Here is a 23351-nt window from a genome sequence, read left to right as displayed (position 1 = left end):
TCCACATTTTATTCATTAAATAAATGCAATCATGCAGTCAGCTGTGGATATTTATGCTGTATGGATTCGTGGATGACACTATCATATCCACATTAAAGGAGAAGCCGACGACGACGAGAGGACATGCTGCTACGGAGATAATGACAGTTCTCGAGGTCCATTTCGAGGACTAATCTTTGTTCCTCAAATCCAACATAAAAAGCCAATTCTCTGTGTTAATGAGCTCAATCACTCTTCCTAAAAGCCTCAATAATTCATGTGCTTCCAGAACGTCAGACATCCATAATGAATAACATCCACAGTGAATTATTTACACAGTCATCCTTCGTGGCACAACTTACTGACTGACACCGAGTCACCCAGTGTGTCTGATGTTGTGTGTGTGCCTGTGTGTGTGTGTGTGTGTGTAAATCTCACCATTTGGCCCCATGGTAAATTCCCAATGTACTGTAGAAGTGGCATCCTGTGTGAAGGCGAACAGCACCAAGGCTAATTACAGCGGTTACAGCGTGTACTACCAGCTCCCCCATCAGCACAAAGCAGGGACAGACAGTACATTATGGAAAAATACGGTTTTTATTAGAAACACAACAACTGTTGGAAATACTGTGATTCAAGCGCCAGATGCGAAAAAAAAACAAAAAACATCAAATATTGAATGAAATGACTCAGACGACTCTATGATGTCCACATCAACAGAGACAAGGTTGATGTCACAACACAGGTTAGTTGACTTTACTGAATTACTGGCAATCCAGTGACAGTATTGACAAATTCTGTAAACTTTGCTCCCAAACACAGAGTCAATAAATTCTCGTGTCACAGTTTTCTGCCTTCAGTTCTGGGTCAGAAAAAATCATATTCGATAGAGACCATGGGTGTAAAGGAGACTCTCATCTGGATTTGCTCACTAGCAGCAGGTAATATCACAGTTATCTGTGTTTGTCTGATATTAGGAATATCTTGAGATGGACAGCTAATGTGGCTACAAAAACAAAGATATAAGATACAGTATGTGACTGTGTGTGTGATGTGTGTGTGTGTTTCCAGTCTTGTCCACTGCAGCTCAAGATGAAACCCCATTTAACGATTGCAGCTCCCTATCTCCACTCATGAAGAAGCTATCAGCTGATCTGCAGGTAAAACTGTAAACATTCCTCCTACCAGAACAGCTACCACAACATGATCATATACTGTATGTAGCAGCTCACACTGTCTATATTGAAGAAGAAGACGAAAAAACTGTAATAAAATCAGTGTTTTGTGTTTTAAATTCTGCCATTTGTCGCTTGTTTTCTATGCCACATTATGAAGTAGGAACTGAACGAGTGTTGTGTCTGTTGCTGACCAACAGGTGGCAGCAGAGTGTGGTGTAGGCCTCTCGTCTCATCAGTCAACTTCCCTGCTGCTGTCTGTGAAGGATATGTATGATGCTCTGCAAAAAGACCAGCTGAAAGGTAGAAGGAGGAGGAGGAGCCACAGACATGTGTGTTCTCCTTCCACATACAGTTTTACTGTATCTCTGTGGGAACCAGATCAGCCTTAGATCTTAAGCGTGAGGACATTTCGTCTACGTCTTGCGTCTTCAAAGGGCTCTTTGAGGTTTTACACCTGGTTTTACAATCTGAACACAAGGGCACTACACTACAATGGATCATTTTAACAGAGTCAGAGCGGTGAGATAGATACACCATATTTATCACATTTGTCAAGCTACTTTGAGACAGTGAATTAACTCAACTCTGCTGGGAAATAGGAGGATTACTGCCTATTGAAGACGCTGGCATCACAGATTAGGATAAAATGTTGCCGTGACACTTCTACAGATGGGGTTTTTAATATATTAATTACCGGGGTAGCTTTTTGTGTAAGCCTGAAATTTGCTGAATAAAGAACACGTCCCCTGTGTCAGTGGTTCCAGGTGTCCAGGTATCATCTGGTGTTTGGGGTTTAGGCAGTAATGACAAGGAGAGGGGCCACAAATAACAATAAACACAAGACATCTGACAAGTGAAATGCTTTGATTATAACCTGTTGAATACTGACTGTTATGTAGCATGCCAAGGTCCTGAGCCGAGGAGATGCCCTGAAGCTGAAGTGCCCAGCAACGGAGGGTTGGCATGTGCCAGATTCGGCAACGATACCTACTGCAAACCTATGTGCAATCATGTGAGTGGCACAACCTAGGTTTATATTTTTAACATATATGCTTGTATAAAAACATTTCCATGACGTAACCTGACTCTGTTTTCACAGGGCTATGATTTTGGTTTCCTGAGGATGAGTCGTGTGTTTGAGAAATGCACTGAGCAGACTGGATATAAATGGGAGACCCAGTACATAGGAGGAAACAGCCTGGCTGTGTGCAACAGTAAGGCTGCATTTTGAGTAACTTTCTATGAATCTGCAATTGCATTTAATAATATTGTATTTACTGATTACAAAGGTCAGAGCAGCGGTGGCTTCTTCACATAGCTAATTTACAAATATACTTCTGATTTTATGATTTATTTCTCTCTTTCTGCCTGCACAAGGGAACTCACACATTTACACAGTGGCCCTTTGATGCAGGATGTTACGGTACAGTGTGAACATTAACCTGACTTATTGTCCCTCCTTCTGCAGAGGGATTGGTTCAAATTGCAGGAGCGAAGACTGCGTATTTTCCCCAAAATCAGGATTGCCTCACGACCAAGAGCAGCAGCCAAATGCAAAACAACATCATGGAAACTTTTGCCGCTGAGCTGAAGGAAGGAGGCGTGCAAGGAGAGCCTCACTTCAGCTGCCTCGTGTGTGGATGAAGATGAAGTGGAGAAACGCATCGACAAAGTCATGAATGTTGAGATTTGAATGTCTCTCTAAGCTCGAATAATAAAGATTTTGAAGTTATTTCAAACTTAAGTGTTCCTTCTTTGTTAGTTCAATGTTCATTTCTAATACACTGTGAGTAAAATGCTCTATGTGCTCCCATTAATTGTTACCTATATGGCCATTCTAGGTCTCAGTGCCACACCTGCAAATGTCTTCACTTCCTTACGTCTGACTCCATTTCACTAACAGCCACTCACTATTTATGTGAGTGACTATTAGTAAAATGGTCTTGATGGCAAGATGTGGGTGCGAGCAGCAGTTAGATTGAGGTTAACCACTCCGCCAAATGGACTGCCCCGCTCTGCTGTCTGGACCGATATCAGGTTTTTGCTAACACATCCAGACGTAGCTCACAGGGGTCAAGGTTAAAAAGTCAAATTGAGAATGCAGTATCTCATTAGGCGGCCGGCCATTGACGTTCCACTCATTCAATTAGAAATCACTTTAATCAGATACAAAATGACCCTCCGGTGTAGGCGGGCCACCCGTCTGATCATCAATTATGGAAATATAACTCTCTCTCTGGACTGAGGGATTTACAGTTACAGTGATAGGATGATGTCATACATTGACCACTAGGTGGCAGCAGACACATCCTTATCTTTTCATTTGAAGCTGCTCACTTCCACCTATTTATCATCTGAATTATCCCCAACAATCCTGTCCAAACACCACTGTGTACTTGATTTGCTGCTGTTTCTTATCACTGAGCTTTGTCGCACTGAAAATACAACAGCAATATTTTTTGACGATAGTCAGTCAGTTGTTTCCAAGTGTTTGAGGGAAGCATTTTCCTGTTTAACCATGATAAAGCTGGAAAACATTTTCCTTAGTTTGGCAATGAAGACTTGGCTGAAAGAGCATTTCCCTCAAACCCATCCAATACCTTTATGATTGATGGAAACTAGTGTTACGACATAGTAAGGTATTACCAAAAAGTTCCCTCATTAACAATTACTAACAGATATGTAAGGCAATAAAAGCGAACAAGTCCAGTGTGTAAAATATGCAAGTGATCTGTGCTGATAATGACAGGAAACAGCAAACCTTTGTTTCAAAATTTAAAAAGGCAACAACACCGTCCCACCTTAAGTCTGTGCTAACAAACTGTGAGTACTGGCACCCAACATCACAAACAATGAGCCTGTTGTGAAAACAGCAGCTCAAACCCCGACAACAGTCCGTCCTCTTTCTGCCTCTTCAGTCAGCGCTTTAATATGAGAAGGAATACAGAAAGTATGTCACGGTAACAGATACAGTATATATATACAGTATATATATATATATATATACATATTGCTAACTGTAAATACCAATAAGTACTGTGATCATTTCTGGCCACATTGCCCAATTTAAACCTCTACTTTGAGTCGGGGGTTTAAGCTATTTACTGTGCAGACACAAATTTTCCCACTTCATCACTGACAAGTTTTCAGTAAGTGTTTTTATTTTAATGCATTTTTTTTTCTTTTGTTGAAAGTACAAAATTCAACATCAGTGTTTGAATTAAAATGAACCTTAAAACAAACCAGAGTAACTTCCCCTGAATAAAAAGAAAAATCTATATTTGTTTACATGCTGTTCAATCTGTCATTATGTTACAGTAACTCAACTACCCCTTATTATACAGTAGTAAAGCCCCCCTTTGAACACAAGAGGGCAGCATAAAATAACATTTTTGGTGTCTCTTCTATATTTCACCAGTTATGCACAGATCCACACACATGACTGTGTTCACTATGTGCATTTAATTGTTAGTTTTTTTGCAAATAAATCATATGTGAAGCAATATTTTACATTATAATTTCTATATGGAAACAAACACAACCAGTGAATTTGAGGTCTAAAAATGTTGGAAGAAAAAAAATCACCAGTTTTAATATTATGTCTGTGTTTTGTTAGCTTCTGCAGTATTAGTTTGTGAACACTAAAATTTGTCTTCACACACAATGAAATCTGCTGTTTTCATGTAACTTCAAACAACTAATATTAAAGATAAAACCCACGTTTAGATGAATGTCATTACAGCGCATTCAGTCAAGAATCTTTGTCTGTCTGTTTCTTCCTTCCTTTCTTAATTCCCTTTCTTCTCTCTCTATTCATTAGCACTTTTTTTCTTTAACAGCTGAGACAATCAGTGAACCAGTGTAACCTTCCTGTATCATCACTGTGCCAAACCTAATGCTGCTCACTCCCTTGGCTGCTGTCCAGCGTCTGTGAATAATAAAAAAGATAAACTGAATGAAAGCATGAAAAGAACCCACTACAGAAAAGAGGCTGAATATGAAAAAGGTTTTTGAACTTCCTTTTTTTCCCCCCTATGGAAACACATTTTTAAAATGAATAACAATGTGCTACACCTAAGCTGTGCTTGAAAGATATTATTTTTCCTGTCCTGGTATGACATGCAAATGATCCTGTTTGATTCTGTAAGAATACCAACGCCTGAGTCCTATCTGAAATAGTTTTTATTAGCCTGAACAAAGCCTGGTTCATAACACAGTAACTTACTGACTGCAGGAGCTGTATTTCTGAGCTGAGCGCCTCCTGCACAAGCTCCAGATCTTCTTTTTTATGCAGCTCCAGCTCCTTTCTCAATCTGGTAAACAAATGAAACCAATGTGAGTTTCTGAGAATGTGCAGGGAAGAAAACTTATAAAAGGGAAAGAGGAGCTTCAGCGATTCACTTCTACATATTGAGTTTAAACCTTTTGATTTATTTTCTTACCTGAGAAAATGAAGTTTGTTTGTTTGTTTTATTGTGTTTGCATCACTGTATTACACGTTACCTTGCTGTTGTGTTATATCACTGAGAAAATGAATAAAACATAAATTAACTAAATTAAGCTACGACTTGTTTTTCCATATGGTATTCATGCTGACAGTGATACAGAAATCTGTTTATGTCCCAAATGAATGAATGGTATCTGAGATATTCAAATGAAATTCAAGTGTGTCTTGTAAGTCTATGCATACAACAGAAATGTGTTTGCACAAAAACACATCTTATCTAGAGATTGTGTGGTTAAGGGGTATAGTTAAACATTTTAACAGTAGCCAAACTCCCACGGCAGGAAAACTTAACATGAACGTTTCAACAGTTACAATTATAACTTGATGAAAAATTCAAGTCACTATGCGGTAACAGAAAACTGGACTTGTGTACAGTACATGTGGATCTCCCTCATCTTTATAAATCTGTGTAATGCACCTGCTGACTCCAAACAGCAGAACAGACCAGACTGATGTGACTGCTGTGTCCTAAGATTTAAGATTTAACAGTAACCCTGCAGTTAATGTTACATGTTCAAACGTCCAGTCTCCATTGTTGTGTATTTGGTAACGTCGTCGCCCCCAGGGGCTTGCTACAACGGGGAGGAGGATAGACTGTATGGAGGCCCCCAAGGGACACATCTAATAAGCAGAGAATGAACTGACAGCAGTAAATCAAGTTTAGACATTTCACTCACACTGACTGACTGCAGTGATGCAAACTGGAGCAAATCTCAAAGGTTGATTTGTAGGTTTAAAGCATATATACATATAAAACAAAAATCAAAAATGAGGAAGGAGGCATCAAGGGCTGAGTTTAACCTTGCTCTGGTTAAAGTTTAAAATACTGAAGTGCGTGTACATTTACCAATGAGAATTCCTCCAGATCGTTTATTTTGATTGTCATTTAGTCTGGTTTCTGTTTTTATGACCATGGTGACCTGTTTACATTCGGTGTTACTGCTGAGAGGCGGTGGTGAAGTTTTTGTTTCTAAGAAAAGACAAAACATAAGAAGGGTCATTATCTCTGAGAACAGTCCTAACAGTCCGTCAGTACCTCTGTAACAATTAAAATACATCACTGTGTTTTGTCCGTGTTGGGAAATGGTTTATACTGTACAATACATCTGAATGCCAAAAACAGAAGATATAGATCCAAAATAAACTCAGATGAGAGCAGATAGGGTTTATGAAACGATTACAGAGGAGACTGCCGTCACAGACTAAAATAATAGACTGTCGCAAAGTAAATATTTCACCTATAATTTCATAAACATACATGAAATTGTATTACTCAGTTCAGTTTGCCTCTGGAAAAATCGTTGGACTTGGGTCCATGCTATCTGATACCTTGGCTGTGATTTAACTGTTATGGCAGGTGTGTGAGGGAGCTATACTGAGCTACACACACCAAGCCTCCTACCTCCTTCTTTCTTTTATTGGAAGATAATGAAACAATAAAACAAACCAAACTCAAATTGCATTTTCACAGTCTGGAGAACCAACAGCAGCGTTTTAAACTTTACACTTCAGTGTGGAAACTTACAAATCAGATTTTTTTCTTTTTTTTTCTTATAGGTGAGTGTAGTCACAGAAGAAGAGTGATGCTTCCAGCGGCAAGATGATCATTTGGCATTTTGGATACTGGTGGTCTCTGCAGGTTTTTATTAGGTTTCTGCACTGCCATGACATCTTTAAATGAGCCTTCACGGATAATGTAGCAGTGATACATCAATGAAGAAAACCCTACACATCAAAAAACACAACTCCCAAACCATCAATCCCGAGCGCATCGAGTGCATATTTCACATATCTTTCCGCCGTGACAGTGAATGATCCGCACCGGCAGCTGCCCCCCGTTCTGCTCAATGAACAGTTTTTAAACGACTGTAGCACTCATTCAAATTGACACACATTCAATTTCTAACAATCAATAAGCAGAGAGTTAAATATGTGTTTTAAAGAGACGCCGCGGAGGCTGAAAGACAGGATTGATGGCTCCGGTTCAGAATGGATGATCATAAGAATGAGTGAGCGGGGGCCTCTTTCCCTTCCCAAAGCCACATCCTCAGCACTTCCTGAGGCTAATAAGCCTAGGGGGGGTAATGACATACCTAGTATGTTTAATGAGGCAGGCGGATGAACAGGACATGCTATCCACATGCTTGATTTAAGGCAGGCTGCTAGATGGTGGGAGGGGGAGGAAAGGCTAGAGCGGAGGAGCATGTAGTGAAGCCAAGAGGATAATAAATAAGGATGAGCACAACATACAGTACAGCTGAAAGTGACGGCACCTTGTCCTGCGAACTGGCATGGTGCGACCATTTCTTTAATTAAATGTGATTTGGTAGCAACTTGGGATGAATTAATACATGTTCAGTTTTTGATTTAAAAAGTGAAAGTCGAGACATTATCATCTAGATAGGATTTTTTTTGGGTTGAGATTGGGAGGGGGGAGGTTTGTTAATCACTTCACATCCATAGTACTGTAGAGAAGACATTATCCAAAGTGGTGGCATCAGCAATAACAATGACCCCTTCCTTCCTGGAACACTATTGATCTCCACTCTTTAATTAGATGAAGGAAGTCCCTTTGTGAAGAAACAAGGTGGGTCAGCGCTCACCTACCAGTCATGTTTCAATAGAGCAGAGCCTCACTTCATATTCCCAGACTAATTCATATTCTGCTGCGACACACACACAGCTGTCCAGGATGTCTTTGCCACTGCGTGTTGTTGTTCCTTACTTCTATCTAATCTTCTGCTCGCGATAGGAGAATATAAGGAGATAAAGAAGCATTCATCCATAAAGGTTCAATACTAACATTTGTGTCATCAGTTTTTTATACTTTGGAGAATGTGTGCTTTGTACTTAAACAGACGTTTATTCTCCCACTCACTGTCAGAGGCGCAACTTCAAAATATGTAGATTTACTGCTGACGGTGAAGCAGAAATAAATTACAGTGTCTGGCTTTGTTACAGACCTGTTGAGTGACACAAAGTCTCATAACCTTTTCAGAATAAAAGACGCTGTAAAGCTTCTGTGTGTTTTTTTTTCACCTGATACTGGAGGATGACAGTGCCAGGAAAACTGGAATAAATGAGTCAACAAACAAAACTAACGCAGATGCCTCCATGCACAGCACAAGGAGGTCACTGACTGTTCTGATGAGGATGGAGATGGAGAGGATGAAGCTCATATACTACAGCCGTCACACTTACTGTAACAAATCTCAAGACACTTCTCTCCACCATGTTCACTGACTAAATGAGGGAACAGTGTCCACTCCTCCACTATAGCTTCATTCACTTGGGAAATGGATGTAGCACTAGAAGCGATATCTTCCTGAGACGCTTGATTATACTGTACTTAATCAACACAGAGCTAAGTAAACAATAATCATTTACCAGAATTCAACAAATTAATCAGCCTTAGCACAAGACATAAAACATACTCCAGAGACGCCCTCCCTCACACAGCCAATCCAGCTTAGCTCAGGCCCTAAAGACCTTGGTCAATGGATCAACACGTGGCTCTATTTATTCTACATTAAATATCTGCAATAACAGAATTTTTCTCATCTGTAGTTTGTCCATTCAATCCAATGCAAACATACTGTAAATTTTGTGCTACATCTCCACCTTGTCCATGATATCTGAAACATAACACATGAGCAGTGATGGACTGGCCATAGGGTTATGTGGGCAAATGCCACAACGGCTGCGTAATGATACGGCCGTGTGAAGATGCAGCCGTGCTGATGTGGCTGCAAAAAAAAAAAAAAAAAGGTGATCAGGGCCAGCTGGTTTACAGCCGGCCAACTCTGAAAGACTGAAGACACGATAATGTAGCGGATTAGAAGCAGCGTACAGCTCACCTGACTGACCCCCTATTATCAAAAACCTTGTCCCAGTCTGGGTTCGTATTGTGTCGCCTCTCTCTGTCAAAAATGCCAGGGCCTATTTTTGGAGCCAGTCCATCACTGCACATGAGTGTAACTTTTACACTGAAGAGAAGTAAACCTCATCAGAATAGCTGATCTGTCATGGAAAAAGCACTAAAAATGAATAAAGTGTCCAAATGTCACAACCAGTGGAAACACATCAGACAACTACCTGGATATAACAAGCTATTTTCTAGTTCAATGTTTCCAAATAAAAGTTTCCTGTGACATTAAGCTCACTAGCAACTGAAAATGCATGATTTAATGCATTTTCAGTTGCGGTAACACTTTATAATAAGTACACACTATTGAGCATTAGATAATTAAGCTTTAAATACTGAATTCATCATTTATAACACATGAATACTCATTAGTATAGTATGTAGTTTATAAACACGGTTACAATTGTTTTACTCATCATTGATAAGCACTAACTGCATACTAATGAGTATTCATGTGTTATTCAGTATTTATTAATGCTTAACTAATGCTTAATAGTGTATACTTGCATTGTGCCTCAGTTGTATCATATTCCTGTCTTGTGTGACTCTCAAACAGAGGTTAGCAGTGGTAGGTAGTTCAGTATAACTGTACTGCATGCATGTATCCTGTTAAATATTGCACATATCTCATTTCAGATAAAAGTATGGGTTCCTCTCTTCACTTAGTTTTGATTTTTCCAGTTAAACATGATGCATGATTCCACTAAAACCAAATGTATTTATTTACTGGTAAGTCGCTGGATAAGCAACTCTCCGCCCCTCATTCATTTTCCCTGCATCAATCACATTAGCTCTTTCTTTTTTTTAACACTTGTTGACTGAATGAAATACACTGCAGATCAAAGCCTTAATTAAGCCAAATGGTCTTAATGCTCTGTTATTTACACTTCTAGAGCTGGACGCCTGCCACGCGGATAAAGAAAGAGAAACACAGGCAGGAGCTGAGCGCACTGGTCTATTCAGCACTTCACACAACATGATTCAGCTCAGCCCCTTCGTAAATAACACCTTTTATCTGACAAACGTGCAGAATGCTGGGTTCTATTGTGCTGTTAAGACGGTGTTTTTCTGCATTACAAGAATGACCGGTGCTATTAGTGCTGATTTTTTATCGGTTATACTAAAAGAAAAAACCACACAGCTTTAGTACGGAGAGGATCGTGGTCGTATTTTTATACATCGGAGCCTGACAACCTTCACAATACAAAATACTCAACTAATGCAACATCACAGCTGCTCAGTATGGACTATTTAAAATATGAGGAAGCTCAAAGAAAAGAAAACCCCGGTGAACTAACATGTTTTATGAGCTGCTAAATGGCTTACTGCTGTGTTTACATTTAGTTTTTTATTCTATTTTGGCCCTTTGTGTTTTATTTGCTTTTATTTCCCTGCTGCATTTAGTGTTTACTCTTTTGTGTCTCATAAGGATTACATTCTGTGACAAAATGTAATTTCAAGCAAATCACTCTGTGCATACTGTGTCTAAGTATATAAACCTCCCTCAGTATGCAGACGGCTGATGATGATGGTACTCACCTCAGACAGGTGCTGTCAGTGAGAGGTTTCTGACTGACAAACAGACTCTCCGCTCTCAGAGACTCTGTCATCGCTTCAGCCTCACTCAGCTGCCGATCCAGCTCTGTAGTCAAGAGGAATGAATCAAACTTCGCTCAAACGAGACAGACACATACTGTACTGCAGGTGCACTGTTCAGACATGTGCTCAGGTGGCTGAGATAATGGGACGAAGTTTAGATTATACACTACGACCCTACACGGCCCATCAGCACCGTCACCTTGCAGTACACTGTGCTATTTTTTGTTTTGCAGACACCTGTACCTATGTTTGTGCTTGTTAGCTTCTTAATGAGCATGCAGCATGTACATATGTGTTAAAGTCTCTTTCACACAAATTAAAAATAAAAATTCACAGCGTCAGTAACATCTCTTCCAACCCTAACCATGAAGCCAGAAACTAACATGGTTTACGATCAACATCTGGGCTCAATATTAAACCGCTTGGCAGCGTGGCTGAATGTTCAGATTCTAACTGGATTGGCAGCAGTTACAATTTCAGCCCTGATTTCCGCTGATGTTAAAGACATGACATTAATTACAAGCTGGAAAAGTGAATTAAGGGTATAACTGAAAAAACTGTCAGAAGTCACTTTTAAATGTAAAAGTTTAGCGGTTTTTGCAGCTGCTCTTTAAGAACCACATCATCTGACATATAGTGAGTGAACATTTGGTATTCACCTCTGCGGCTGTGATCCAGACCCTGCAGTTCGAGCTGGAGCGCTCTCTTCTCTTTCTGTATGGAGCTCATGTGACTGTTACTGCTGCTCATCAGCTCCATATCTGCTTATGAGAGGAGAGAAGAAGGAAGGTTTATACTGAATACTTACACTGCCTATACCAAAATAAAACTTGAACAGTACACACAACCAGATGACTATGTTCCCTTAAGGCCCAGATATACTGTACAGTAATGAACAATGTGGAGACATTAGTGGCTGTTGGCGATGGAAGCCATACCATTAATCTTGTGGAACAAATGAAAAGAGTTAAAGCTAAATTGAAGTGTAATTCGTCATTGAATGTTAGATGATGACCACAAGAATAAAATGTACTGTCTTCTAGAAACCATTGCCACTGAAATGTCTCAGGTAATAACTACATTAGCAGTTCTCAAAACTATCTTATATGATATCTTAATTATGATGGCAAATTATTTAATCGCACATACGAATGGTGCTATTTTCAACTAGAGTAACTAGAGTCTCATTAGAGCTGCAGAGGCCAGGTGTGTTCAGTTGTGAGCTGCACAGAATTTTTATATAGTAATCAAATGAGCAGTTTTACAGCTCAGGAGCTTTATTTTCTAAATATACAGTATTTCTATAAGGATTCAGATGTAGAAATATATTATATTTATCTGTGTATATTTAACTGGTACCTGGTGTGCTGTCATGGTAACACCTGAGCATATGCACAACCATTAACCACAAAACTTACAGTATGATCAGTTCACTATAAACTCTGTTTCTCCACGCACCATCTACAAATGATGACACAGATTTCCCTGAAATTCATCCACCTACTACCACTCAGGCAGATGAACTGAGATGTAATGAAATTTCTATGTGTGATGTAATAAAGTTGAAAACAACAGGGTGTTCTGTTTACATTTTTGGGATAAAATTCTGAGAAACATCAAAGTGAATGCCAAGTTGGAGTAGTGCCAAGTCAACTTGGCGTGTTTCAGAAAGCAGGCTTAACAAACTCTGAGTTACTGTAAAACCTGAACTCAGGGTTGAAATATCTTGAGCTGTCAACCTGACAGGTGATGACAGTTACTTCAGTCAACTCTTGAGTTAATTTGAACCAGAGTTCAACTCATGCACGAGGAGATAAAAAGCCCTCATCAATGAAAACACATATTTCTGATTTTCTTTCTCTTGCTTAGCATCACTGATGTTATATCGAGAACTGTCCAAAAAAAACCCTGAGAAACAAAGTGCAATACAAAGTATGAGCTCTAAACTGAGCGCATGGCCATGATGTGTTGTGTGAGCGATGTGACGGCTGAGAATATTGTTCAGATAAATTATTAACGGTGCAGAAAGACAGGAACACTCAAACAAAAACTCATCAGGGAACGATAAAACATCCAATCGGGGTCTACAGTAATTATCCCCACGGAGTATTTGCGCTTCATTATCAACTGGTTATTCCACAAAAAGGACACGCATGTCTGCCACCACTTTCTGTCTGCAGGCTTAAAGCAGAAGTGAGTGATCCGGTCGTTTTCGCTAATGCTGCGTTCCAGGCAGGCTTTTGAAATCGTAAATTACAGCTTCAAGTCACAACTTACGACTTTGTAGCGTTCCAGGCAACCCACTCGTGTTTTTCCGACCTGTTTTACCGGTGAAAGTCACTATAACGGCCACTCGTAACTTCCGACCGGTGAACTCGTACCAGATCGAACTGGTACCACTTCACGGTCGGAAAAATACGAGTTTCCTTGAACGCACCATAACAGTCCTCGTCGCTACGTCACCACATTCACGGCGTTCCTTGGCTGCACACACAGCCCTGCATGCCGTTCTCTCTCCTCATTGGATAAAAACTGTAGGATACGATAAATGTTTTCTCTTCGGCTCAGAGCAGAGCAGAGGGACTGAGAGACCCGTGTTTCAGTCCAAACACTCTATGTAAGTGATTGCTGTCGGAAGATATAACTATTTAAGACTTATATTAACACAAATATATCACTCACTTCTGCTTTAAGATAAAGAGGAGAAGAAACTCAGGGTTAGTTGGAGAAAAACTGCCACCGAGCAGGTTAGGTTCACGAAGTATGTTGCCCTGGTAACTGAAAGCTGAACTGATTTGTTTTAAGCTTTAGAGACAGATTTTCCGACTTTTTCTTTTTTCAAAATGGAAATACTTCTCTTTCTTCCAGCTTCATTCAGTCTGTGATCCATGCAACATCCTTTTATTAATTAAACAATACAGCTATTCATCTTAATTCTATTCAGTCATGAATGTAATTACTGAGCTCTGATACCAGTTTCTACACCCACTGTCTATAAATTTAACACAGATTTCCCCCTGAAATCATACTGACTACTTCACTGTGTCAGCGATAATACGGTCAATGACTATAACTCATCTACCTACCACCACTTGTTCATATATATTATATCATATTATACGCTATTATATACCAAGAATTAATTAATAATTTGGAAATGAGCAGTCGGGGCCCCATCTGCATTATATAACCTCTGTCTCTTGTGACAACGGTACAATAAACAGTGTTTTATGACCTTTGTATAATGATTCCACCTCCCTCTCTAGGTCCAGGATCTCAGTGTGCGTTTGGCTCTCAAACACTGTTTCTCTGTTCCCTCGAAGACTGAAGTCACTGTTGAACCTTGAGATTTCTACAAGGAAGATTTCCTGTTCTTCTTTAGACTCCCTCTTTATCTTGGCCTAGTATGATAAGAAGGATTATGAGAAATTCTACCAACAATAACACAGATGGCATTTGTGCCAGTAATACAAGTTCAGTAATATCCATGTGGAAAAAAATCACAGACTTTGACACTTCCATAGGTTTGTTTCCTTTCCCACTCAACGGTGTTCACTGTGGGAGTGCTGAAAACATGTGCTTGTGTGGGCATGTAATGTAATCAATCATGCTTTTCTCAATGTTTACATGTCAAAGTGTGGTGGATAGCTTAACCACTGTGAGTCAAACACATGGGGTCATTCAACGGTTGATCTTTGCAAAGGCAAAGATTTTCTCTCTTTTTCTATAGCCTAACTTTAAAATTAAATTTATTTTATTTTTGGACAATTGGTTAAAACAAAACAAGCTTCTTTTTTGATATTTTGTAGACCGATTCATCAATTAATCAAAAAAAAAAGAGGAAAAAAATAGTATAAGACTATAAATTGTGATTTATATAGTAATCTGTATCTGTAAGACATATAAGCAATAGTATATATAATATGTATAAACTGATTTAGGCTTCAACTCACTAGACGTTCCCAGAAATGGTTCTTCTGGCAGAGCAGCTCCTCAATTTGCTTCAACATCTGCTCTTCACATTTCTTCATCAGACCGTGCTGCAGCCTCATCACAGACAACTGCTGAGCCTGCAGCGCAAATATAAGTGAGTGGGAAGTTAAGATATACAGTACAATCTGACAGACAGATGTATAGAGAGGGAGATGCATTACTACAGTAATACTTTACATGTGAGAGAGATGTTGCTGATCCCAGAGGAGGAGAAATGAGATGTAATGAGAAGTCTGGCATGGGTAGGTGGCACAATAATTAGGATTTATACTCTACAAGACAGGCGTGACCCTACTGAGAAACTACAATGACCTGTTTCTTTGACTATTTTTAAGAATAGAGGTTTCTTTTTCAGCATATATCATTCACTTTCTAACTGTTTGGTTTTTGCTGTCTCTTCAGTGTGTGTGTGTGATGGTACAGCACAGCTCATCTCAACAGGGGAGGGAAATTGTGAGATCATATAGGCAGGGAAATTCATGGAGGATGCTTTGCCTCAGGCGTGATTTTCAATACAGTTTTCAGTCTATTACTCAAGCTGTCAAGGAGGAAATTAGTTTATTGCTCCTTTTACAGTCGTGGAGGAGCTCCTGTACGTTTTCAGCGAGAGCTATCAGGTTCCAAGTTTTCTAAACACTATGATTATCTTAAGACAGGTCTCATAAACTGTGGGGCGTTACATCATGTGAGCTGTAAACACACTAGGCTGTAAACACACCCTGTGTATCAGTATGATGTCGACAGTTTCAGTTTTCCATTATAAAGGGTCAGATATGCACTTCACAGGCAGATAATACTCTGACAGAAATGTTGTATTTACATCTACTAATCTGATGTTTTGATCAGATGTCTGCTTTTACAAGTACAGGAACGAGTTAGCAATATTTCTGAAAGGTCAACAAGCCTGCCTTTGACATCATATCTCACACATACTAAAAGGTTTCACTAATGCTACCCGGTGGAAATTAGTCATTGATTTTACATTGGCAGTTTCAATCGATTCTATGCACTGGTGATGAAACGAATGGGAAACATTAAGTGTTTTAAATCATAAGGCAGATCAGCTGGTCAATATGCCAATATGCACTTCTTTACCTCATGAGTGAATGCTATTAATGCTGAACAACTCCTCCAATCAAAGCAATTGCATCTCCCTATTTTACAACTTTATGCAATTATAACATACAGTAGAAAGAAAAAAATATATAAAAATCTCTCAGCTTTACAATCAAATCGTATAGGATAAGGAGCAAAAATATCTATTCCACACAAACACCATAAACAATATAGCAAGAAAATATTCAATAGCTTTTCATTCATGATGCTGCTGATAATCACGTAAGAGCCCCACATGAACACTTACCTGGATACACAGTTCAAAGTCAAACTAAATGATATGCCAGGATGCAAATGAGTGCCCTGCTGTGCATATCAAGCTGCTCTAAATCACCAGCACCCTACCATCAAAGCAGCAACAAAAACATTCATCACTTATTTATATACTTTGAAAGATACTGAAATATAAACCTATTCAAAAAATTGTAAAAATGTATCTTAGGGCACAATTAAAGGGGAACTATGAAAGTCCAGTCGCTTTTCCGCTGTTTTGCTGACCCTCCTCCCTGCCATGTGCAATTGTTTTTTAACCAAGCTGGTGAGAAAGCAATCCATGGAGTGGTGGATGATGTTATGTCATATATACGATGTTATGACATACCGGTATACATAAATGTGTAGTCTTATCTGTCATAAACGAGAGATTACAGGTTATGGGCCGCGGTGCCGCAGAGACAAGAGCTGGGACACGGTGGCACTGATCTGGAAGGTGGAAGGCACAGAGCCTCCATTCCCCCTGTAACAAGTTACAAGTAATTCATTTAACCATTGCAACTAAAAAGCTGTTTAATTATGGTTAAGCTAAATATCTTGCATAGTTCCTCTTTAAGTTCAAATACAGCCAGTACAAATAATTGATATATCACAAAACATCTGACATTGGTCACAAAATGCATAGACTGTATTACCACTTAATAGCAAAAGACGATTTACCTTTTCATCCAGTTCCTCTCTGGCCTTTTCATCCTTTTCTGTTGCACCCTTGATTTTCTCATTGCATTTGATGATAGCTAGTTTGACTGAAATAAAGATAAATAACTTGCTGAAACCCTGCAAAACAGCCTGCAACTTACTTAGAATGGGAAATCATACATTTAAACTGATATAAACTGAACTGTTGGTGAATAAAAAAGGAAAAAGTCCCCTGTTGTTTAGGCTAGCTAGGTAGTACTTCCAACTTTAGCTACTTGGCTAACGGTTTAGTTTACTGTGTTAGCCTAAATATCAGTCATCATACCTTCTTTGAACTTCTGTGTCTGCTCACTCAGTTGTTGTTCAGTTAGAAGGATTTGTTGAAAAAGTGTGTCAAGACTCATTTTGAATAACCTGTTATCAACTTATCAAGTAACTACAAAACCGGAAACCGGATATGACCTGTTTTTGCGCGGCGCTATTATATGCTGCATTCTGATTGGTCAATCGAATTCTACCGTTGTCAGGTGTAACACACCGTTGCTATGGGAGGCCGCTCTGATCAGAGGAGCAGAGAGGAGAAACCACAACCACATACAGAAACTATGCAGGATATTTCAAGAGGTCCTGGCTGCAGACCTCCGCTGTGAGGTCGCTTCCGGTGCAGGCTCCACTCTCAAGCCGCCTCCACTGTGAGGCCGCTACCGCGGCAGGCTACTCACAAGCCACCGTCACTATCAGGACAGGAAATGCACGGGATACGTTTCAAAATAAAATCGCAAGTACACTTCCGGTTGAATCGCTCTCCTCACAAAAGCATGAATTAGTAAAAATATGATGTAAAATCGATCAATTGCTATAGTATATATAAAATAAAGCTTTTGATATGGACAATTGAAGCATTAGCCTTTGTCTTTTTCAAAACAATTCTCATTAATGATTGCCATATTATGTAGACTCTATAGCATACACTGCGCTGCTTAACTGTACAACTTATCATTATGAAAAACAAACGGTGGGTGATAAATCGGGGCTCAATTGTCTTTGTGGCCTACTATAAAGCTTAGGATCTTGAAAAGAGGCCAAGATAGTTGATCAATGAAAACAATGTAGGGCAGGAATAACATAGGTCAGTGCACAAATTTAAGTTATTACTCATATTCATAAGCCAACATCTCAAAAGCTGTCATAGGCCTATAAGTTTTATTGTGTACTATTACTTCACTGGCTTTTCAATATCATTTAACTTTGACTTTATTGCACTGCTGTTTTACTTTTTTTTTCTTCAATTTGTTTTTTTGTTGTATCATTCTGTATTTTTATTCATAACCACCATAAATTTCGAATAGTTTCAAAGAGTTTGGTTCTATGTCTATGCTAATGTTCTTGTGCTGCTGGAACACCTAAGTACCAATAGATACAACCCTCTTGATATCTACAGTATAATCCAAGTGAATTATTAAGTGATCAAAGAGAAAAAACATAAAAAAAAACACCAAGTCACAACATGATCAATGTTCTGTAGCCCTTTATTTCCAGAACACAAGTCACTCATCTGTGTGACATTCACAGTAGGCCAAACTGTTTCTTTTGTCCATAATTTCTTCACAAAATGTCCACATGTCCTCAGTGGAGAAAAATGTAAATTTGAAGGGCTCCAGGATGGATTCCTTCTCATCGTCATCCAGTTGTTCTGTCCAAATCCTCCCATACTGCAGAGCAGCCTCAGCCTGGTTCTCCTCCCCCATGCACAGAATATCAGGCAGGCCCACTTTGGCAGAGAACAATTGTTCATTGGCCTCAACCCACTCTGCTGCATGTCTGCAATCATGGAGAATACGATCTTCAACCGAGTCCTATGGAAAAGACAGAGAGATGTCTGTACCATAGCTGCTGCACCAACAGTATCTGACCAATAGATACTGTGAAAAAGCTTAACCATTCCACTGGTGTCCTTGTCGGCAGGTCTGACTGAGACCTCAGCCTGCTGCTCTTCATCCTGAAAATATATAGGCAAAATGATCAGTTGTAATATTCAAAACACAAGCTCCAAAAAGAAAAAAAGAAAAGATCCAGCAGTGCCCTCCTCGACATATTAGAGATCATGCAATCATGCATGATCTAGACACTTTATTTTTAAACTGCAGACAGAAGGTCTAACCTCAACTTGTGAATGGCATGTTCTTTAAAGCGACCCCACAATTGCAGTAAAATTGGAAAACAGATTGGTAAAAAAAATAGGGAAATAGAAATGCTGGTTTCTGACCTGAAACAAAAGAAAAACTCAGATGGAACTCAAACAAAATTTAAATCTGACCTCAGTTATGTCATCCACCTTCCTTTTCATCAGCCTAAACACTGGTGGCACCTCACCTCGCAGGAGGGCTTTTGATGCATCTGTCCAGTGGGCGAACAGCTTTCCATGGCTCAAAAATGATTAAACAATAGAAATAAATAAAACATTTCTTGCAACAATTTCAAGTCAATATCAAAATCTTTGCAGTCTCACCTTCCAAGGTCAAAGTTTTCCATAAGGATGATACACCACCACTGTCGCAAAAGTGGCATGTCCATCTGAAAAGTGAAGATAAAAAAACAAAAGCCTCACACCATGTCATAATAAATGTTTTGTTGTTGTAATTTTGAGCTTACTTTGATTCCATGAATGAACTTACAATAGAAAAGTCATAGGGAGCATCCAGTGTGGTGTAAAAGGCATTCTAGGAATAAAACATAGTAATTTTAGTTTAATGCTGATATCTGTAACGCACACAGAATTGCACAAATAATTAATACCATCAACATGAAGATGCCACAGTCAATCCCGTATGGTTGTCGTGGAAAACCCTAGATATCAGAAAGAAGTCAATTATGTAATTATTGTTTTACAGTGTTTTACAGTATTTAAGTATTCAACTATTAATATATACATACTTTATACTCTTACCTGAATTTGTAATCCAGTTTTCTCTGTCCAGTTGCCAGGATTTAGTGACTGGGAAAGGTTTCTAAAACAGTTGCATTAAAAAGATAAATAATAGTAAATATAATGATAAATATGGGCTCTTTTCACATGCATCACTGGTTCTGATTCAGGACAGACCATCCATGCATCCCTTTCCATGCAGTCACACTCCACACATTATTTCAAAAGGCTTTTTTATGGTGCCAGTTTCTTGACTCAATTGTATGAAATACGTTAATGTTGGTAAATCTGTAAAACTAATATAAGATTTATAAGCATGATTTGATACACAAAACTACAATTGTACTTATGTTGCACCATAAAAAGGCTGTCACACAGATCTGAACATGACCTGGTTAAAAAACTAAATATGGAACTCTTTAGAACAGCTTTGGAACATGAACTCCAAAAAGCACACACAAAAAAAGTTTTTGTTAGTGACCTCATCAGCTCCCTCATCTCCTTATCACCAAATCCTAATGGTGCTTCAGCACATTTGGAGTCAAGAAAGACTATTTCTCTCTGTACTGGTTTCAAAACCTGTAATTGTAGTTAGTGACATTTGAACTCAACATTGTGTGAAAGTGCAGCACAACACAATACAACAACAGCACTGCAATAGAAAATGAAGATACTTTTGTTAATATTTGATATAAATTTTCTGTGACATGCAAACCACCTGTTACAGTAAGCATCACTACTTACAGAGAGCAGGAAATGCCCAGGTTTCCACACAGGAATGACAATGGCATCTCTGATTGAAGCATCATTCTAATACAAAGGAAAAGTTCAAAAGCAAACAGGTAAAATACACAAGAAATATAATCTGAATAAAATTCAGTAGGATAAGTTGCACTTACAGGTAAGCTTACAAGTGGATCACACAATGTTGGTTTTCGCCAGGTTTGTACAACATAGAGGTCAGCAACAAAAATGGTTTTCCCCTGTGTAATACATTTCAAATGTGAGCAAATACCCATAAAATATAAAAAGGAAAAGTATACTACGAAAACAATATTTATGTTTTATACCTGTGATTGAGCAATTTTCTCAATAACTTCAAAGCACGCATTTCCTATCTGCAAACCAAACAAAAAACAAAAACTTGGCAGTGACATACAAACATGATTAGCTCACAATTAAAATGGGTTCAAATGTTAACTCACGGTTGATTCCATTTCCTTGTTCAATCCAAGCCCCCAGAAGTCAGCTCGGGTCAGGCAACTTTTTCTTGTTTTTACAATGAGCTCGCCCGCTTGGTTGTCAGTGTCCAATACGTATTTAAGCTGATTGTTGAAGAAGAAAAAAAAAATCATAGCAAGCATATTTAAATTTATAAACATAGGAACATGGGTGGTAGGACGTCAAGATGAGAAGCACGTATCTGTCTAATATATCACACAGCTGTTTTTTTCAAGAACACATACCAGCTGCTCTTGGGCAGGATGAAGCTTGAAGGACCATGATGATCGGCATGGTCTCACATTCTCACTTTTTGTGATCGTTTCACAATGTGGTCCACAGGCATTAGTGTCTATCAAAAAAAGGAATTAACATAAAATCTTGCCAATACTATTTTGTGTTGACAGAAGAGGAAACCAAAGGAGAAGATGATGTCATATGTGGGTCTGCTGAGGGGTGGATGGTAGATGTTTGAATTGATTGGGCAGAGGGAATAGTACATGTGGTTGTATCCTGTTGCACAAGAAGGTCTTGAGATGGGGATATTATGGTTGGTGGAAGCAGAGGAATGGATGCAGCAGACGAACTTGGTTGCAGGGAGGGCAAGGATGAATCCTGACTCTGTTTGGACTGGGCAGCAGCTGAGGTGGAAGATGGTTGTATGGGACAAGACTTTAAGTGTGCTTGCATGTCTGTCCTTCTAACAACAGTTTTGTCACATATTGGACAATGATAATGTCCCCCATTCCTGCAGTTCAAATTGCAGCGGCAGATCTTCTTATCTAAGAGTAAGTCCAGAAAATGTTTATATTAGACAATGTCAAAAAAGGCACATGAACGCACGCACACATACGTGTGTGTGTGTGTGTGCACACATGTGTATGTTTAATCTAAAATGCAATGGCATTACCTTGAAATGCAATAGCATTTTTAATATGAGCCTCCAAATGCCGCTGAAGTCTGGCTGGTTGGCTTGGCTTGAACATGCCTTTGGGGCAAAGGGGGCAGTGAAACTGACTGCAGCATGTTGTGCAGCGTTCCACTGCAGGCTTTCCATCACGCAGGATGATTGAATGATGCATCTAAAAAGGATATAAAATGCATCATGTGTTTGAATGATAGTACGTGAACTTCAATTCAAATTAATTAATACAGCCTGCAAACTTAGATTGTCTTTGCTTACAGGTAAAATGGCCACTTGCACCAGGTAGTGTAAATGAGGCCTTACTTCTGTAGAAGAATTAATAATGACCAAGAAAATGCTGCAGTGCGGGTTAATGTCCAGCATTCAAAAACGTAGTTAAGTGACAGTGGCTATAACAAGACACTTAATCTAGTAGGTTATGTTAGAAGCAAAATGTACTCAAGTATCAAAAACAAACACATGACACATTAAAAAAAAAAAAAAAAGGGTCCCTGAGAACTTACGGTGTTGATGCTAACCGCCATTGGAGAAAGCTAACTTTGGCGTTATCTAACTTCAAAACGACAACACAAACCGACATGTAACATCCAGTAATTTGCATCATTAATGACTTCTATAACGTTACTATTTTACGGCACCGATATTGATGAAGAACACAAGAAATCATGTAGGCTATTTACTTACTCTGTGTACGCAAAATCAGCAACTCACCGGCGCTCCTCTGGACATTGACTGACACGCTGGTGTCACTCGGTTTAAATGGCGGATGCAATCGACATTAAACTTCCTCACTCCCCCCTGCCCCGCCCCGCCCCCCGCCCCCCAAAAAAGTCCGTACTTCCCGTCCTGACCGTCCTGACAGTGGAGGCGTCCTGACAGTGGAGCCTGCACCGGAAGCGACCTCACAGCGGAGGCCTGCAGCCAGGTGCCTCTCGGATATTTGCCTTTTATGGCTCTTTTTCACGGTGATGGTTAAATAAATGATTTGTAACTTGTTACAGGGAGAATGAAGGCTTATTTTTAAAATGCACACGACTGGGACAGGAGAGTTAGCAAAACAGAGGAAAAGT

At 39.3% G+C, this 23351-nt stretch overlaps 3 protein-coding genes and 2 long non-coding RNA genes across 5 annotated transcripts; 1 reads left to right on the top strand and 4 right to left on the bottom strand.

The window, feature by feature from the left end:
• Positions 1 to 668: 668 nt before the first annotated feature.
• LOC310997876 (uncharacterized protein) lies at positions 669 to 2889 on the top strand. The gene is made up of 7 exons (XM_083987700.1): positions 669 to 724; positions 826 to 920; positions 1051 to 1139; positions 1355 to 1457; positions 2057 to 2169; positions 2257 to 2371; positions 2626 to 2889. The coding sequence occupies exons 1-7, from the start codon at positions 681 to 683 to the stop codon at positions 2799 to 2801; spliced, it is 735 nt and encodes a 244-aa protein (XP_083843826.1). The 5' UTR covers positions 669 to 680; the 3' UTR covers positions 2802 to 2889.
• A 2160-nt stretch (positions 2890 to 5049) lies between these two features.
• LOC310997687 (coiled-coil domain-containing protein 172-like) lies at positions 5050 to 17613 on the bottom strand (the record flags this gene model as incomplete). Its single annotated transcript, XM_083987476.1, has 8 exons — positions 5050 to 5085; positions 5383 to 5470; positions 11129 to 11231; positions 11848 to 11949; positions 14424 to 14589; positions 15142 to 15258; positions 17231 to 17316; positions 17535 to 17613. The coding sequence occupies 8 exons, from the start codon at positions 17611 to 17613 to the stop codon at positions 5050 to 5052; spliced, it is 777 nt and encodes a 258-aa protein (XP_083843602.1).
• A 1143-nt stretch (positions 17614 to 18756) lies between these two features.
• LOC310998649 (uncharacterized protein) lies at positions 18757 to 20941 on the bottom strand (the record flags this gene model as incomplete). The annotated part of the gene is made up of 8 exons (XM_083988808.1): positions 18757 to 19065; positions 19149 to 19208; positions 19527 to 19635; positions 19719 to 19783; positions 19885 to 19929; positions 20006 to 20056; positions 20157 to 20217; positions 20880 to 20941. 8 exons carry the CDS (start codon positions 20939 to 20941, stop codon positions 18757 to 18759), a joined length of 762 nt encoding a protein of 253 aa, XP_083844934.1.
• A 276-nt stretch (positions 20942 to 21217) lies between these two features.
• Positions 21218 to 21705, bottom strand: LOC310997699. The gene is made up of 3 exons (XR_014595950.1): positions 21602 to 21705; positions 21341 to 21460; positions 21218 to 21253 (listed from the first exon to the last, which is right to left on the bottom strand). It is a non-coding gene; the product is annotated as an uncharacterized lncRNA (long non-coding RNA).
• A 333-nt stretch (positions 21706 to 22038) lies between these two features.
• LOC310998187 lies at positions 22039 to 23024 on the bottom strand. Its single transcript, XR_014595982.1, has 3 exons — positions 22966 to 23024; positions 22267 to 22438; positions 22039 to 22138 (listed from the first exon to the last, which is right to left on the bottom strand). It is a non-coding gene; the product is annotated as an uncharacterized lncRNA (long non-coding RNA).
• Positions 23025 to 23351: the final 327 nt, after the last annotated feature.

This window comes from Trachurus trachurus (genome assembly GCF_905171665.1).
Source record: "Trachurus trachurus genome assembly, chromosome: 15".
NCBI classification, from domain to species: Eukaryota; Metazoa; Chordata; class Actinopteri; order Carangiformes; family Carangidae; genus Trachurus; species Trachurus trachurus.
This window is presented reverse-complemented; position numbering and strand designations above follow the sequence as displayed.

Bases quoted from the DNA above. Each gene is read 5' to 3' on its own strand.
- LOC310997876 (XM_083987700.1), top strand. From the start codon at position 681: ATGATGTCCACATCAACAGAGACAAGGTTGATGTCACAACACAG. The intron at 921-1,050 runs GTAATATCACAG...GTGTGTTTCCAG, and splicing joins GATTTGCTCACTAGCAGCAG to TCTTGTCCACTGCAGCTCAA. The intron at 2,372-2,625 runs GTAAGGCTGCAT...CTCCTTCTGCAG, and splicing joins CAGCCTGGCTGTGTGCAACA to AGGGATTGGTTCAAATTGCA.